The following is a 19,296-nucleotide window of genomic DNA, read 5'->3' as shown; positions in this document are numbered from 1 at the left end:
CACCTGAACAGTTAATTTCGTATTTGAACAAAATAACATTGTGCCTACGGAAAAAAAAAAACCTGATTGTTTGTGTTCCTACTGTAATGTGTATATGTAGAGGAAACAATGGATCACTCCAACACAAGACTACAAGTGAAGTACATACAAAAGACATGTTTAGACTATTTATTGGGAGGCCACGGCTTCTTCACAGAGACTGACAGGCACAGAGAGAGCGAGCGCAAGAGAGAAACACAAAGGTAAAGGAAATTCATTTAATATTTCTGAATAATAACAAGAAAACGAGTCATGCACATGATTCAGCTGCAATCTCAAAAACATTAATCTTTACACTCAATGATATACTGCCTTTAACAATGTCAACTATGATGCAAGAATGTCAACAATGTCCAAGAAATTATTTCATTTCTTAGACTCCATGGTTTGTTTATTAGGGTCATCAATTACACTTAACCTAACGGCAAATTGTTTTAAGTTTGGGATAAAAAAAATGAATCGTAACATTTGAATGGGTATGAAATAATAGTTTGAAATTATTACAGTATATTACGTTACAATATTTGAATGATTTTAAGTCTGAGCTTTTGATGTAACACGGTGCTGTATCTGTGCTTTAGATGTTATGAAGGATTGAATTGGTTTACGGAAAAACTGTTACAATTGCTCTACAGTACAGGTCATAAAAAGTCAAAGATCCACACTGGCATGGGATAAAAACATTTTTAACCCTCTAACTTATCATAAAATTGTGATGGTACGATCTCAAAACATTTTCCTCTTTATTCCAAATTGTATAAAATTTTTGATCACATTTTAAAAGAATGATGAAGACGGGCTGCTGTAGAAGACCGAGTTGACCAGATGAAGCTTTAAATGTTACTGGATACAGAGTGAGTTAAAGCATGAAGTGTCTTTTGTGCAATAGTGATAGATGAACTCGGCATGTATACACACACACATAAAAAAAAATTAAAAATAAAATTAAAAAAACAACACACATATAAAATTCCTGTCTCTTCACAGTCCTTTTAGGGCGCGTAAAATACATGACCTGAAAAGTTCTTACGTCCTCCAGATCTCCAGGTCCAGGTCGTCTCAGCTATACCCACCAGTAGACGTCCATCATACTCATGCGCATGTTGCTATAAGAAATGCAAAAATAACAAGTCCTCAGTGCATAAAGTGAGCGTATAAAAGACGATATAAAGGTCACCCTCTTCGGAAATGGATTGTGCAGACAATCCGGTTCGGCTACGCAGCGCAGCACAACTTCGAGGTGGCCGTTTACACAGGACTTGTTAAAGGGTCTCGGTCTATTTCTGTATATGAATTAGGTAGGTTCCCACGGTTATCAAGGGTCGATAGGACTTGCTCTGACTTGCTCACTGCTGAAAGACAGAAACCACATTCAAATGACATCATGATAATAATAATAAAAAGAAAAAGATCATCATAATAAATAAAGAGGCAGAACAACATTTCTGTGTACAATTGTGTATAATGTATACGGAGTTCATTTATGTACATACACTCACCAAAATGTTCAGCTTTGCCACAGCTCTCCAGCTGCCTGATTGGCTGACAGACCTGTCAATCACTGTTACAGCTGACTGATTGGCATGTTAAGCTGTGCCTCCGGCATGGCCCTGCAGTGTAGTGGACGCGGATTGTGTACAGCTCGGTGGGCGAATGCACATCCCTGGAATGCAAGGCACCTGGTCCTCGACCCCGTTGCACTATGGGACAGAGCCGGTGTGTGCTGGGTTTGGTGGGTGGGTGGTTTGAGGGAGGGCCACTTCATCTCCCACCCGTCTCACTCCATGAAGCGGAGTGGGTCCTGGGAAGACGGAAGGGAAAAAAAAAGAAAAAAAAAAAAGACAAATGTGGTAGTGAAACGTTTCACTTTCCACTCGGAGAAAAACGAGCTGCAAGGTGACATGTCAGTCTTTCATTTCTATTCAGTCGAGCATGAATCTCACTTTCTGAAAATAAGGCTGAGTCAGACGCTTCAGCAGAAGTGAAAACAAACACGAAATGAAAAAAGTGCTGCAGTGAAACTTCTCAAGCAGAATTGTTCCTTTATTTAAAAACAAAAAATATTTATTTAATTAAGTAATTCAATACAACAAGTAAAACATATAGATTCATTACACACAAGTGTTTCTTTTTATTTTGATAATTAAGCCTTTACAGCTTATGAAAACCCAAAATTCAGTATCTCAGAGAATTACAAGATTGTGAATTTGACTTGCCAGTTCTCCAGAAGACGATCATTGACACCCCGCACATGGATGCCCTGCACAAAAGGTCATTGCTAAAGAAGCTGGCTGTTTACAGAGTGCTGTATCCAGGCACATTCATGGAAAGTTGAATGGAAGGAAAAAAAGATGCACAAGCAGCAGGGATAACTGCAGCCTCTAGACGGTTGTGAAACGAAGCCCATTTGGGGGAGATTCACAAGGAGTGGGCTGCAGCTGGAGTCAGTGCTTCAAGAGCCACCACGCACAGACGTATCCAGGACATGGGCTACAATTGTTAAATTCCTTTGTTTTAAGCCACTCTTGAACCAGAGACAAGGTCAGAGGCGTCTTACCTGGGCTAAGGGACTAGAAAGACTGGACTGGTGCTCACTGGGCCAAAAGCCTCTTTTTAGATGAAAGTAAATTTGGAAATCAAGGTCCCAGAGTCTGGAGGAAGAGGGGGGGCACAAAATCCAAGTTGTTTGCGGTCCAGTGTAAAGTTTGCACAGGTCAGTGGTGGTTTATAGAATCTATAGGGTTTTGTAAAGAGGAAGATGTGAGACACCAAAGCCAATAATGCAGAAGAGCTGAATCTACAGTATATAATATACTAATCACTTTTTGAATTGAATTACTGAAATAAATAAACCTTTTGATAATATTCTAATTTATTGAGATGCCGCTGTATATGTGGCACATTGACCGGAGTACTACCACTGTCGGAAAATGGGAATAAATACAATGTTCACCGCTGGCCTCCAGGTCCATAGTTGGACTAGAGAAGAGTCGACACAGAGGACCATCCTGTGCCAAACATCTTGGTACAGTTTTTACACCAGAAGCGGTTCCTAAAGCAACCCTTACATTTTTATCTGGGCTCCGGACCGGCACTGTATCCAGTGGCTGCCGTTTGGCCATTGGATGGGAATCGAACCCAGGCCTTCTGTATGGCAGACCAGAGATCTCGCGCTGAGCCAAATAATAGAAAGTGGTCACAACTACATGATTAGGTGTGACTCCAGGTGTGGAGGAAAACAATCATTTTAATTATAAAGAAAGATTTTTAATAAAAGACTTTCACTGTTTCAATAACATAGAAAAAGAGCCATTTAATTGATGTTGCCTAATTATGTTAAGTTTCTTATTCTTTTTAAAATTACAGGAGCATGCAGTACCGTGCACACGTCTGCACCCCTCATTGTTATTCATTTGAGGAAAAAGGAAAAATGATTTGGTCATATTGAGCTCTCATTCTGTGAACCTGAATTAAAGACTGGAATGTGTGACAACAAGAAATGTCATGTGAGGTTATGAATATTAAAACTGAGAAAATCCAAAATCTCAGTACGAGTTTAAAGAAGGTTTCTAGGCAAAGTTTGGGCATTCAGGAAAAGTAACCTGGTACACCGGTGAAACCTACTATAATCCCTTATGGCTATAAAAGAAAATCCTATTCATGTTATATAAAGGGTGTATTTACTTTTTTTTACCCAGCTTTATGTACGGTGGCCGAGAAGGGCAAAACAAAATAACTTCAAAAAACAAAAACAAAAAAACAATATAAATTCAAAAACAAAATAACAAATCCAGATGAAAAAAAAATCAGAAATCCCAAAGACAAAGAAAAAGCTCGGTAGACATTTGTTACTCAAGATAAACAAGAAGATGTACTCCACCCTTACGGCATTTGAATGTATACCTGTATATCTTGAGTGACAGATGTCTTGTCCAATCAGTGGTAAGAATCAACAAACAGGAAAAGGTATAGTTCGCAAATTATTTTTTACCGCTGATCTTGAGTGGCTCGTCCAATCAGCCTTTTATTCGCAAACTATACCTGTCTATTCACGTTTTTTCTGAATTGTTGTTTTTTTCTGATTTGTTATTTTGTTTTTGGACTTATTTTGTTTTTGAATTTGTTATTTTGTTTTTAGATATATTTTCTTATTAAATTTGTTATTGTCTTGAGTTTGTTATTTTGTTTCCGGTTTTATTTTGTTTTTGAGTTTGTTATTTTGTTTCCGGTTTTGTTATTTTGTTGTTTTTCGTTTTTCCAACATTGCTTTGTACTTCTCAGCCACTGTAGGTTTTGTTATATGTTGAGGAAATTTCCATACTAAAATAAGTGAGTATTTACTGCACATACGATTGAAACACATGGGACTGTTAGTAAATAAAACAGTACGGAGACTTTAAGCGTTCTTGTGTGTGTGATGTTGAATATAATACTAATAATAATGTTGAATATAATACAGACACTGCCTGTGATGTTTCACTGCACTTCGTAAGCAAATAAACAAGGAGCATGAAAGGTGACATGTGTTGTGTGTGGAGAGTGTAGGTGTATCTCACCTAGTGCTGGACAGGAGGAGAGGGAGCGCATGCTGGGGAGGACAGAGGACAAGCGGGAGGAGGCAGAGGAGGTGCAGGAGATGGAGCGTCACGTGACGGAGATGGAGAACGAGAGCGTGCCTTCTCCTAAAAACAAAACAAAACAGGATTTCAGAACTGCTTGTTAGACCATGTGGTCTGTTTTATATATGATACAGCAGAATGTTTTTTTAAAGCTGCTCTATGTTTAAACTAGAAGCTGTGAACAGATGAGAAGACCCGAGACTGAGACATCACCAGTGAGACGTCTTTAATGCTGTGCTAACATGTTTAATGCCGTCATGTTAATTAACGCCTCCAGATCTTAGTGTCAGGTCACTTTCCTGATGGCGGGGGTGTGAATCATGCCATTTCCCCCAATGATTGTAGTAAGACTTATACAATAGTACATTACGGGTGCTCTACAGTGTTGCTGCTGAATCCTCTAATCTGATTGGTCAGAAAGTGTTGATTTAGTTTCGCTGTTTTCATAGCACAGGGTCCGGTCATGTGTAGGACAGCATGTTTGTAGGACACTTGAATACAAACCTCAACGTTTTATACATTATACTTTTCTATATTTAATTTTACACATTAATGATTTTTTAAATGTAAGGGAAATGTAAATTTGTTTGTAAGGGAATTCTTCAGGCTTATTCCAGTCTAGTCACCTAGAACTCGTAGACATTGATTTTTTTTTTATGTATAAGACTACTTTATTTTTTTCCCCTATCCAATCACATTTATTCTCCTTTCCACATCTTCCACTCACTGCCTGATGTTGTTGCACCAAAGCCACTCGTCTGCCCAGGACAGGACAGGACAGGATATATCTCACATATCTACGTACTATGTCTCATAGAGCACAGGAAAGGTGCAGCGTGTACCTGCGGGGGACTCTTGTGCTGGTTGGGTGCGTGCGTGTGCTGGAAGCCAGAGGAAGGCGATCGGGCGTCTCTGGACGAGTTTCGGCTGTCCACGCCATTTCCACCAGCAGACCTGGGAGACCCTCCTGCTGGAGACACGCTCTTCTTGCAGGACGAAAAACAGGAGACAAGTCAAATCAACAACAAATGAGAAGAAAATGATCACCAAAAAAAATTAGGCAATTGTGTACTGATTATTTGATAATAATAATAATAATATCAATATTCAAACTCTAACGCTTTATCTATAAGATAAAGTTGTTTCTGTTCCTTTTACAAATACAGGAAAGATGATGTGCTATGTGTTTTTCCTCTCTAGTCTGACAAACTGCATTTTTCTCTGTGTTAACTTTACAAAAGTTTGCCTATTTACACTCGTTATACGGTTAATTATAACACATATAAATTAAGACTTTATAAAATAAAGTCTTTTTGATGATACTGTGCAAAAATATCACATCACAGGTATCATCAGTGTCTAGTTCTGATTAATATCACTTATCTGACATAAAGGGTAGGTGACATTTAAAATTATTTTTATGTACTGCCAAATTGTTTTAAGTTGAATTAAATATTATTGAAAATAATAATTTTAGCGCAATCATTAAACAAGTATGATGTTTGTTGAAATTGAATCTTTAAATTAGGTTTGGATGGATGTTACTATTCATAATGCAAATGTGGGTTAAGCTCATATCTAATGTAGGAAACACAAGGTGGAATAACATTATTTTTGTGTTTTACATATGAAACAGGAAGTAGATTCCAATCAGTGAATACAATCAACCCCCTTTATCCGTTTATATGATTTTAAGGTAGATATCGTGTATACAGTATTTACAATATTTGTGCAAATGTATTGCTAGAACATAAAAAAGGCTGACATGAATTATGATAAACAAACTAGTGCCATTATAAATATTTTCCAGGTTCAGAGTGATTCCTCATTGGCAATTAAATCACAGGATAACGTGGTTCTGAGAAAATTAATACGTGGTTACAAACTTGTTCTTCTAAACCGTTATTGCAACTGCTCTGAGTGATGAAAAAAACCTGATAATTCAAGCATGTCCTGACCGGGGCTTATAATTATAGACATGATGTTGACGTTAGGCCAGGGCCATGGAGGAAGAGGCAGGAAGAGAGAGTAATTAGGCCGTACCTCTTTAGTGCTGTCCCGTTTCAGACTGTCCTCATTTTTTTCCACTTCTCTGTCCTAGAGGAAGAAGCAAAATGTCATCAATTATCTTCCACTTTCATCATCCGCCTGCATATGTCTATATAAGGAACTGCAGTGCTCCAAAATCAGATTTATTTCGGTCTAGTGGCGTTTATCTGCACTGCAATGCATTAATTCACTCATTCATTCATCTTTATGCTGGTCAGGGTGTCGGGGAATCTAATGTCCATCCCAGGAACCAAGGGAAACGATGCAGGAACACACTCTAGATGGGGCACCAAACCATTTCAGGACAAAATGCACACACATACAGTATACAAACCTAGAGGCAAGTCAGCTCATATGTTTTTGGGAGGATGGACAAAACCAGAGAACTTGGAGGAAACTCAAACAGAATCATGAAGAACATTCTGCAGTCACCCAAGCTCAGGCTACTTACTGGACTAACACTTACTAACACTCTAGCACATCAAGTGACTTAGTTTTCTCTGGGAATGACTAGGACATGCATAGGAGAGTACATTACATTACATTACATTTAGGCATTACGGCAGACGCCCTTATCCAGAGCGACTTACATTTTTATCTCTTTATACATCTGAGCAGTTGAGGGTTAAGGGCCTTGCTCAAGGGCCCAACAGGGACAACTTGGTGGTTGTGGGATTTGAACGTAGGAGCTTCCGAACCGTAGTCCAATGCGGCCTGACCCCTTAAAATCAATATACTGGTGTCTCATCAGTATTCCAAACTTGGCAATGATTGCAAGGGTACGGTGATCTGCTCCTACTGTTTAAAATTCTGTCATTTTAAAGTCATTCATTCATTTTCTATACTGGTTATCCCAAACAGAATCACAAGAAGCCTGAAGCCTGAAGCCCCACCCTGTACAGGGTGCCAATCCTTCGTAGGGCACATTTGGGAACACCGAATAGTCTATTCTGCCTGTGGACCAGAGTACACAAAAAAACCCATCAAGCAACATGCAAACTCAAGGTGGGAATCGAACCCTCAACGATGCAGCTACAAGACCACAGTGCTGACCATTACGCCAGCGCGCTTCCTCAATTTTTTATTGCATTTTATTATTGAATTATCATCTAATGATATGATAATACTGATTAATGCTGTGCTGTCTATGTGAAAGTTGTTCCATGTAATGTAATGTGACATTTTGAAGTTATAGATGTGAATTCCTGACTCTTTATATAAACATTATTGTCTCTAACACTTCCTCTATGACGTCAAAATAGTGGATATGGATCTGTGTCTGTGCATGGGAAGGCCGTCGCGTGAATGATGTTAATGAGAAAATAAATACATAACAAAAAGAGTAATCTATATTTAACACCCGACTGGCAAGTGTTATAAATAATTTGACTGTTTTGTTAGTAGGAAAAGATCAAGCGTATGGACCATGAGTGTACGGAATACATTAGGACTGATGTAATATAAACACTGTGTTATTCATGTGCTGACAGGGTAAGAAATAATACAGATGTTATGTCTGTGCAACATCTTTCTCGCCCACAATTTTCTATGAAATCTACCTTAACTGCCAGTTCTTCCATGATGTCTCACAGACTTGCAATGTGGTTCGTGTGACTAACTGTAAGCTGCACAAAATAGACAAAACTTCACAGGACGACTGGAATTTTTCCCCCCTTGCGACGTTGCATGTTTAGACCCACAGGCACAAGTTTCTCAAAGTAAAAACCTGGAATTGGATTTGACAGCATGAGGATTAATGTTTAAATATTTTATTTATATACAGACCGGTCCAAAATTCTGAATCCATAGACGTTTTTCATTAAATGGAATTTGATATTCACCCAACATGGCTTCAAAATCAAGATCAAATAGAATTGTTTTCATGTACACAAGACAAGATTCTGCACAAAGAGAAGCTGTTGCCGAATTCTTTACAGCACTGATGTTTGCCTGCGGATTCAGACTTTTGGGCGACCTTGTTCTGTGTACTTTCGTTTAGTTACAACAACCTCCGAGCTCTACATTTGAGTTAATTTATCTGCATACTGTTCCTTTAAAAAGCTGCATTCACATGCAAAAGACCCAATTAAGAAAAAGTATGAGTCAACTGGCCCAGGATATGACACAGTGTTTGTTGTACGTGAGTTGGCGTATAAGCAGCAGAGCCATACCCGGGGTGTGGGAACTCGTGGCTTTCCTTCTGCACCGCTTCTCTTGCTGTCTGGCACAGACTCGGCTGCGCAACCTAGTGGCAGGGGCAGCCTCTGACCCAGGGACTGACTCACTGCAGCGGAGTCGGCAAAACTCTGTTAAACATAGCATATTAATACACGATAAACAACACATACTGTATCCAAATATACAGAATATGCATGTCTTATAGGAGGTTATCAAAAACAACATTATTAAACAGAATTAACCAAGTTACACTATTCCTTTAAACTAATGGAAAGAATAAATAAATATGGCATGTGCTTTTTATTATAGCTATTAATTTAAGCTCATTTTAATGAAAATAATTTTGGAAATGAATGAATTACATAGAATTGTATGTATTAGTTTAAATATGTGTTTGTAGGTGAGTTTTCCAAAATCACTGCCAGAGAGGAAGGGTGTGTACAGAGTCAATAGCCCTATTAGTGCTACTACAAGTACTGTATCCATATCAATTATGGCAAGAAACACAAAATAAAATAAATTAATTAATTAAAAAGTCCATCTTTTGGGAAACGTATTCCCAAATGCAATTGTCAAAACCATCAAACGCTATGATGACCATCCCCGGACAGAAAGACCAAGAGCTACCTCTGCTGCAGAGGATAAGTTTATCAGAATAACCAGCCTCAGACCCCTGGGATTTACAGCCCGTGATTTTAGATTAGAGCCCTCATAAATGCTTCTTTAAAGCAGCAGACATGTTTCAGCATTTACTGTTCAGAGGGGATTGCGTGAGTCAGGCTCTCGTGGTCTAACCGCTTCGAAGAAACCATTACTTCAGAAGAAAAACAAATAGAAAAGACTTGTTTGGGCCAAGAAACATAAGAAGTGGACACTAGATCAGTGGAAAACTGTCCTTTGGTCTGATGACTCCAAATTTGATGTTTTTTGGTTCTAACCACAGTGTCTTTGTTGGACATACAGAGGGTGAACAGATGGTTAGTGAATGTGTAGTTCCCACTGTGAAGCATGGAGGAGGAGGTGTGATGGTGTGGGTGTGTTGTGCTGGCGACACTGTTGGTGACTTAGTCAAAATTGTGGGTCCACTTAACCGGAATGACTACCACAGCATTATTCCACAAAATCCCATCCCATCTGGTTTACACAGTGGGACTATCATTTGAGACAGTGACTCCAAACACACCTCTAGGTTATGTAAGAGCTATTTGTCCTAAAAGGAGAGTGATGAAGTGCTGCAGCAGATAACCTGACCTTCACACCACCCACCTATCTATCAACCTATCTATCTATATATACACACAAAGTCAGCCAAAAATTTATGCACATTTTAGAAAAAGAATAATAGTATAATAATAATGTTTTTGGTCTTTAGACTGCTTCACCACAGTGGACCATCCAATCCACACACACAAGCTTGGCACAGGTTTTACACCGGATGCTCTTCCTGCCGCAACCCACCCATGTTATCCGGGTTTGGTACCTGCACTGGATCCAGTGGCTGGGAATTGAACCCAGGCCTTCCGCATGGTATACGAGAAACCTACCACTGAGCCACCAATGGCCCATTACAATAACAATGATAAATATTATGATTAATATATATATATATATATATATATATATATATATATATATATATATATATAAATAAAATGTATAGCAATAGATTTAGTATTGATATACATAAACTGTAAATATAATAACGTTTAACTTGTTTGTTCTGCAGTAAGATATATAACACATGAGCGCCTGCAGGATGTTTTAACACTTCACTGTTCTCGCCAACAGGAAACCGGAGAGAAATAAACAAGCAATATAAAACCAGCCGAGTGCTGCACCAAACACTAAAGCTATGCACGCTCCATTTAGCCCACTAACTGATGATCCTGTGAGAAATCGGACTGGTTGCGCAGCAGTTCCATACATGCATAAAACACAAAATCAATACGACTCGCCTGCAGCATGTGTAACAATTTACATGACCGTTTATAAAAAATGTTCTCTAATGGTAGTCATTCATCTACATACTGATGTACAAGAGGAAGGTTCGTACTCACCCTGTTTGGAGCCCCATCTAGAAGAAAAAAGTTAAAAAAAAAAATAAAAAAAAATAAAAAAAAGAGTTAAGCCTTTATTCAATTGATAATATACAGTCACACAGTATCACAAACACAGTATCACAAACATTACAGTGAAACACTGGAGTTGAAAAAAAGGAATAAACGTACATTACAGTATAACAACACTGTTTTCAATAAGGTTTAAATCTGGCTTAAATCATGGCTTCTAAATCAGGGTTGATCCATAAATTGGAAGATGGGCGAAGCAATCGTCACCTGGCTATTGGTTGGAGCTCCTTCTTACCTTAGTTACCCACAAGCTAGCTATCTTAGCTTTAGCTTAGCTAAAATGCTATGGTTGCTAATGTGAACTTATATGCTAACTTATTGCATTTGATTGAAACTACCACATTCATACCCTACACACTGTCCCGCGTCAACTCTTACATTTTTTTGTGGTGAGTTCAACTACAGTGAGTCTAGCTGTCTGAAAAATAACGGACATGACGGGAAATTAGACGAAAACAATATATAAGACACATCAGTAGGCGCGACATGGACATGGTGGATATGGGTGTGTGTAATTATTATACATACATTCATGGCATCAGTGCATAAATAAGGGGTTGTTTTGTTTGTACCTCTTAGATCCACCGATTCGGGGTGAATGATGTCATCTTTCGGCACCAGATGTGTAGGGAAAGGGAAAGCCCCCGGGAGAGCCATGAGACCAACTCCTGCTCCGAGAGACAAGCCTGACTGGTGCGGCGTCAGGGGGAAGCCTGGGGCGTGATGGGACAGGTGCTGGAGCTGCTGTTGCTAAATAGCCAGGCGAAGAACAAAGAGGTCACTCACGGCTTAAATAACTGACTTACAGTACAGGATAGGCAGAATGTACACAGTGTAATCCTTGTGCCTGGCCACTGTAATGCGGTAATGATGTGTAATTATAAGGGTAAATGCGAGATTGCAAATACACACACTCACCCCTATGATAGCGTTCAAGTCTGCCATGCTCACATGCTTGGATCTCTCAACTGCCTGGGCAACCTGGTGCTGATGCTACAAAAATATATAAAGTTAACCTTGGAAATCTTTCCAGCAAAGACATAGAATCTCCTTATAAATAAAAACTTAATGAAGATATTTAGAATCAAATGCATGAATAGGTGTGGCTATTTAATACTGTATCTGTAACACCCAAGTGACATGAAATCATTAAACACTGTGGTTTACTGTATAGTGTACTGTATCTATCCGGGAGAGATCTTGTATCATAATTACGGATCTGAAATATGATTCAATGTGATACAATTTAATACAGCCACTCCTCTGTTCCTGTTATTGACACACAAAGGCATCCCGGGATTTAAAAAGAATAATAAATGTACAGTGCAGAATAAATTTCATGTCATAGCACGTCTGAAGACGGCAAATAAACTGCTTTAACCACAACACATACTGTAAGGTTGGTACAGTATACACAACAGAATAAGTAAATGATATAAACTGATATGTTTAAGGACTGTAGGAGGAAACCCACCAAGCACGAGGAAAACATGTAAACTCGTGACGCATACAGACCTAAAGGGGGAATCGACCCGGACACTGGAGGTGCGGTACCTATATGATGTTTTATACGCTTGGTGAAGTCGCATTTGTAAAAAGTCTAAACAGCTGTGTGGCCATAGGAAAACAACATGGACTGGATCAAGACTGGACTGGAGCAATGGAAAAAGGTCACATGGTCTAACATGATGGGCCTAGCAGTACGCACACACACACAAAAAAAAATCTAATGGTTAAGGGAAAATAAACTTCAGTACTTGATAGTTGGCTTTCAGTTTTAGAGCATTAAACCATAAAACCATTCACATTAAAACCACCTAGATTTTGGGTTCCCCGTGTGCCTGGTGGGCTGTTCTGGCTTCTTGAAGCGTGGCTCCGCAGGGGGTGTGGGGGAGTGTTTTGGTGTCTGGCACCCAGACGTTTGCAGCAGATCCTTTGGGTGCTGTGGTTTGTTTGGTTGCTTGGTTGGATGAAGATCTAAGAAGTTCGGAGACCGGGTTGGTGTCTTTGCTTTCTTATATGTTTACATTTACGGCATTTAGCTGACCCCCTTAGCCAGATCGACTTACATTTATTTTTATTACACATATGAGCAGTTGAAGGTTTTGCTTAAGGGTCCAACAGTGGCAGCGTGGTGGTTCTTGGGTTTGCACTGAGGTCCTTCAGATCAGTAGTCCAATGATTTAAGCACTAAGATCAGTGGTTAAGGCGTTGGACTATTAGTCGGAAGGTCCTGTTTTTTTTTTGCCTGCTGGGCCCTGTGGATAGCACAAAATGTTTTGGTGCTTTTCTATTGTATCCAGCATTGACATTTTTCAGCAACTTGTGGTGCATTGGCTTTTGTGTGGGATTAGACCGGACAATCTGGACTTTGCTACTCATGGGCATTAGCGAGCCTTGGTTGCCCGTGACCCCCTCACCAGTTTGCTGGTGTATAGTTGGCTATCGATGTTCACTTCACCCGTCAGTGGATACAAAGTTCAGGCTAATTGGTGCACCAATTTAGATGCAGCTACATCATAAATATCCAGTCCACTGAATACACCAGAAGGTGAAATGGTGATATCTTTAAACCCCTAATTAATACACAACCCATCCAATGACAAAACCAGTAGTGGACACATTACTTTCGAAGTGCAGTCTATTTGGCTCAGTTCAGCCAAACAAGCTGATTTCCTGTTATTGCTCCTACTGGACTCATTTAGGGTTTTATGGCTTGAACATCCCCAGCATGCTCTCTGTTTGCTTGGTTAAAAAAAAGCTACATGAAATATTGATAGATGAAAGAGATGGGAGATTAGGCTGTGTTGATGACCACCTCTCTTGTAAATAATTAATGCCTAAATAGCTGTGAGAGGAAGAATAAGGGCCTTCTGTAGTAAGTAACACTTTATTGTTGGGTGGTGAAAGGCTCTGTGCCTGTGTGTGTGTGTATGTGTGTGCGTGTGTGTGTGTGTGTGCGTGTGTGTGTGTGTGAGTGTGCCATTAATTTCGCTCACCTCTTGGGACAGGAGAGGGATAATCTGAGTGCATATAGCGCTGAGCCGCTTCACAATCTCCGCCTGCAGGGAAACGCACACATGCGCGCACACACAACACACACACACACACAAACAGTTCAGAGAAAATCCTATCAAGCAGCAGAGGACATATTAAACATGACAATCGAGGGCAAGCATTACTGCTCCTGCTGCAGTCTGTTTTTTTCTGTCTTTCTGAAGAGCAAAAAAAAATAATTCTACCTCAAATATGCTAATTTTTAAAGCATATATTCAACAACAAGAGCCAAAAATATCTTTTCTCCCCTTAAGCGGTGACTTAAACACGCTTTTCCTGTCGTTTGATTAAGGAGTAAATCACAACGGGTCCTGACATGTTTTAGTTCCCACATTTTAAAGCAATTTGTCAACGGTTGCGTTTTTTATTTATTAACGAATGACGTGTTGATTCGAGATTCAAGATGGCGCCGTGTTAGTGGCGGATGATCGCAGCTGCTCGTGTCTGAGAGACGTTATATCTTACCTATTGTGAATTTCCGTCTGGAATGAATGTCGTGATCCATCTGTGCGTTTTTTTTATTTTATCCCATTTAATGTTGTGGAACAAATGACTTCCTGTTATCACTTGTGCTATAACCAGTCCATCTTTCAGCGCCTTTATTTTAATGTTTACAGGGGAAAAAAATGCAGCATTGGGATTTTAACCAAAAACCATGCAGCCGCTCTTTGTTGTGATTGTTATCATTTGCTCACACTGGAGACTCCTTCCAAGAGTGCTAACAATCATCTGATTATGTGCAGTAACCCACCATAGGGCTCATCGCTATAGAAACAATAACAAATCAAGATGATCATAATAACACGAACTTGTGTTTATCTTACAGCAAGACGTCAGTACTGCCGGTACAGGAAATTATTCGACACCCTCTGACCAATCAGAATCGAGAATTCAACTTTACTCCAGTATTAGTGCTGCTCACAGGGGTTACATTATACATGGGCCAGGGGTAGCTCAGTGGTTAAGGCATTGGACTACGGTTCGGAAGATCCCAGGTTCAAAGCGCACAACCACCAAGTTTCCACTGTTGGGCCCTTGAGCAAGGCCCTTAACCCTCAACTGCTCAGATGTATAATGAGATAAAAATGTAAGTCGCTCTGGATAAGAGCGTCTGCCAAATGCCTAAATGTAAATGTAAATTATGGTTTGAGAAGCAGGTTTAACTGCACTAGAACCGCATAAACAAACTCGAACCCGAATGGGCTGAAAAAGCAGAAAAGCTCTAGGGGTCTGATCAGGATTAGCCCACTTTACATGTTTTTCAGTAGGTATATTACTGAAATGTGGCTCATTAATTCATTAACTTTCCATACTTTGAGATATTTCAAACTATTTAAATATTTTATTTTATTTAAATGGGCAAAAAGGTAAAAAATTTGTGTATTATGTCGTTAAATAATGAAAAAGGAATGTATCAGTGGTTTTTGCAAAGCACAGTCTATGTAGTGAGTAAGTGCTAGTAGATTGGCAAAAAGGTGGGGTACACCCTAGACACACTACACTTACATGCTCATTCACACACTAAAAGCAATTTGGAAAAGCCATTTCACCTAATCTGCCTGTCTTCAGACTGTGAGAACATGCAAACTCCATAAACGCAGACCCGAGGCCGAAATCCAACCCAGACCCTGGAGGTGCAAGACTATATTACATCAAATTCTAAAATCATGGATTAATGGTGCTTAAGAGCAGAGCGTAAAAAATTAAACTGCCATCAAGTTCAGTTTTCAAATTCAGGAATTTGTGCCACCGTGGCAGTTCTGGCCCCTCAGATTCAGCCTCCCACAGTCCAAAGACATGCAGATTAGACCAATTGGTGTTCCCAAATTGCCAACAGTGTGTGAATGGACGTGTAAGTGTGTATGTGAACCCTGTGATGGATTGGCACCCCGTCCAGGGTGTACCGCCATTCGCGTCTTAAGTCTCCTGGGATAGGCTCCAGGCCCCCCACGAGCCTGTATACAGGATAAAGCAGTATAGATGATGAGTGAGTGAGTGAGTGAGTGAGTGAGTGAGTGAGTGAGTGAGTGAGTGAGTGAGCTGCTATAGCTATGGCATTCAGTAAGTTATATCAGAAACTTTGTAGCAGTTCCACAACAGTAAATAGAATGTATAATAGAATAGAATATAGAATAGAATATAAAGTCTTAACTAGGGTTAAAAACTGTGACAGTACTTTAGGGTGATAACTGTAACCCCCGCTAAGCTTTGGGTGACATTATACCACCCATTATTGATTATCTTCCTGTAACAAAATCACAACTAAGTTTTTATGCTCGATACGTTTTGAAATAAACCCATACTGGGACGACAAATGCCTTCGGCTTATGTGAGGATTTCCCTAGCGCGAGACTAATTTTCCATCTCGGTGAGGGCAATAGAATTGGTGAGTCTGGTGTTTAATGAGTTATATTAGAAATGTTATTGATTACATCATTCTTCCCTGTTCAACTCTGACTCACATTCAGGTATTTGTTACAGATAAAAGATTTCATTCAATTACTAGAGCTTGTACTCGCTATGTATGCTATTGAAGGTGGAACATGGAAAGCAGCATAAACACTTGAATAAAAGCAGAAATAAGGGCTCATATTAACATGTTAAATGCTTAAGTTTAGAAACTTCACGTGACGTTTCTTACCTGCTTCTGCATCTCAATATTCAGTCCATACGACATCTCGTAGTACTACAGTAAAAACAAGAATGAACATATAATTAGATGACTGTAAAAACAGGCTCAGATGCGGACTCCAACCCGTATTAAATGAACTACAAGTATGCATGACAAAGATACATTAATTGATGTTTTTTCGATGAAATCATGAATAATGATCTCGCTAATAATTTATAAACTAGAAATAGAAATGAAACTGCATTATTTATTAATATAAAATGTACACCCCATAACATTGACTATTTCACATGAAATTAATGAAGGGAGGAAATATAGAGGAAGGAAAGCCTACATTTTCTCAGTTGGCTTTCTGTCTTTATTAACTCCCTTTCCAAACTGCATTTGGGAGTAATCTATGAAGAAGAAAAAAAAAAAAAAAAAGGGCACTCACCATGATGTAATGCCTGTGCATCTCCGTCTTCTCCGTGGCCAGTTTCTCGCATTCCAACTTCAGACTGAGTGAAAACACAAGATAGCAACTTGGGTTTCTTCTACTGGGTGCCACAACTTATTTCAAAAAATGTCAAATATCTCCAAATGGAACATTTTCTCTTAGCTGGATTGGTACCAGAAATGTAAGTCACCTTGGTTTAAAGTCAAGTGAAAAAATGTAAACCAGAGGAGGCCGGTTTTGGCTAAAACTTATTCGCAGTTAAGCTGTGATTAGGATCCTCACCTGTGGTACTGGGCCTGGAAAAGCTGGAACTCCTCTTTGATATGGTCCAGTGTCTCCAGAACTGTGAACTTCATGCCCGCATGGCCTGGCACCAACGGAGCCTGAGAGACAACAAAAAACAAACGGTGAATCTAACTGAATTATGACTGAATATGCACAGGTTGGGGATGGGGTAATATCACTAAGTGTCTTTGGTGTTCTCAGCAGAATCATTATGAACATATTGCAAAATAATGAGATTCTGCTGTTTGATTATAAATGACCAAACATTTAGACACATAGCAGTACAATTATACGCCTCTTGAAATGTTCTATACTCTTATTCTGTACCATTTTCCTTGATTGGATGTATGTGATGTCCAGGGTTGGGTACACAAAAACCGGTGCTAATACGGCACCGGTACCTATATAACCGGTACTGGCTTGTACAGTCCTTAGTTGGAATACAATAACAGGAAAATTGCACTAAAAGAATACAATTAAACTAAAGATAGACTTTATATAATATTAATGAAATAAAAATATAAGAATCCTATGAACATTTCATGTCATGCAAACAAATCACAGAAGTAGCTCATGTGTATTGTACAGAAATAGACACTGCAGTGCACCAGATACCAATATTTACAATTATATACAACATTTTCAGTGTGTAAGTGAATGTATAAAATGGCCAAAGTCTAGTACATTGTATGTGTATGCGTGTGGGAGAAATGAGTCGGCCTAACTGGTTTCAATGAATCAGTCCGGGAGCACAATGATAGAAAATCATGTCATGTCATATAAAGCTGTCCTGATGGTGAATAATCCTAATTTTGGAAAACCCTCAACTAAACAGAGTTCACAGTCCAATACAGTGGAAAACAGCTCTGAGACAAAATGGCGTCTGGGATTCCCCTCGAGATTTAAAGGCGCAGAAAGGACACTGTTACATTTTTTTTCATTCCATTCATTTCATTTCATTGGCCACATGATGGCAGGGAGGGAAAAGGGGACAGAGATTTAATTAAGTGGATTGGTCTGCTTTACATTGTACATTTGTGTCAAAGGCATACAAAACTCACTTTGTCGGACTTAAAAACAAATTCAACTTATAAACATGCTCCCGGGAACGGAACTCGTTCTTAAGTCAGGGACTAACTGTATTTTCTCTGGTTTCCTTCCACAGTCCAAAGTCATGCAGATTAAGCTAACTGACATTCCCAAATTGGCCGTTGTGTGAATGCATATGTGACTGGAGGTCCTACCACGGTCATAAAAACTATAACGAATACAGTGGTCACCATTGGCCTCCATGGTCCCTAGCAGTACTACAGAGATTCATGGATGGATGAACTTATTTAACTGTAAAATTTGGTATAATGTTTAAAATAATCTGTCCATACTATCCATGTAGTGAGCATATACTGTATAATTAAACAAAAATCTATTTTTGTTGAGAAAAAAATATTATATACCCACCGTATAAACAGACACATAGAGACAAATAGACAAAACATAGTATTCCTATGAAGCCTGAAGCAATTTGCCAAACCTAGTACTAGAATAATATAAACTCCAATAACAATACACATTCATTTTTACACAGTAGTGTATTATTGTTCGTTATTTGTTCTATGTGGCGCAGTGTTTATCCTAGTTCGGTCCATACGCCTATGATGAATTTTTGCACTTGCCAAGGCTCTTGTCTGTGCAGGACAAATTCCCTTTCGTGCATAAAGAGTGTGCTATTATATTCAACAGCGCTTGCAAAATCCCGGGCTGAACACTAAATGCTTTGTTTTATAAAACTCCTCACATGCTAGCACACAGGCCTGCGGTCCTATACCCTACCAACGGGGCATGTCATCCAACACTATCACGCCTCATGAAGGG

At 39.3% G+C, this 19,296-nt stretch overlaps 1 protein-coding gene across 4 annotated transcripts in view; it reads right to left on the bottom strand.

The window, feature by feature from the left end:
* Nucleotides 1-393: 393 nt before the first annotated feature.
* Nucleotides 394-19,296, bottom strand: part of tle2c (TLE family member 2, transcriptional corepressor c) — a 30,879-nt gene continuing 11,976 nt past the window's right edge. Inside the window, exons 2-14 of one of the 4 annotated variants that reach the window (XR_008356352.1) lie at nucleotides 17,422-17,522; nucleotides 17,137-17,200; nucleotides 16,713-16,757; nucleotides 14,014-14,076; nucleotides 11,933-12,007; nucleotides 11,587-11,764; nucleotides 10,943-10,959; nucleotides 8,879-9,013; nucleotides 6,702-6,755; nucleotides 5,501-5,644; nucleotides 4,596-4,721; nucleotides 1,539-1,840; nucleotides 394-1,391 (exon numbers count right to left, since the gene is read on the bottom strand). Coding sequence is in view for 1 of the 4 variants with exons in the window: in XM_053486748.1 (XP_053342723.1) it covers nucleotides 4,596-4,721; nucleotides 5,501-5,644; nucleotides 6,702-6,755; nucleotides 8,879-9,013; nucleotides 10,943-10,959; nucleotides 11,587-11,764; nucleotides 11,933-12,007; nucleotides 14,014-14,076; nucleotides 16,713-16,757; nucleotides 17,137-17,200; nucleotides 17,422-17,522 (1,002 nt within the window). In the remaining 3 variants the exon portion in view is untranslated. Of the gene's footprint in view, nucleotides 1,392-1,538; nucleotides 1,841-2,450; nucleotides 2,774-4,595; nucleotides 4,722-5,500; nucleotides 5,645-6,701; nucleotides 6,756-8,878; nucleotides 9,014-10,942; nucleotides 10,960-11,586; nucleotides 11,765-11,932; nucleotides 12,008-14,013; nucleotides 14,077-16,712; nucleotides 16,758-17,136; nucleotides 17,201-17,421; nucleotides 17,523-19,296 lie in introns of those variants that run through there. The other 3 variants (XR_008356353.1, XR_008356354.1, XM_053486748.1) reach the window with 3 other exon arrangements.

The sequence above is a fragment of the Clarias gariepinus genome, chromosome 25 (assembly GCF_024256425.1).
Source record: "Clarias gariepinus isolate MV-2021 ecotype Netherlands chromosome 25, CGAR_prim_01v2, whole genome shotgun sequence".
Taxonomy (NCBI): Eukaryota; Metazoa; Chordata; class Actinopteri; order Siluriformes; family Clariidae; genus Clarias; species Clarias gariepinus.
This window is presented reverse-complemented; position numbering and strand designations above follow the sequence as displayed.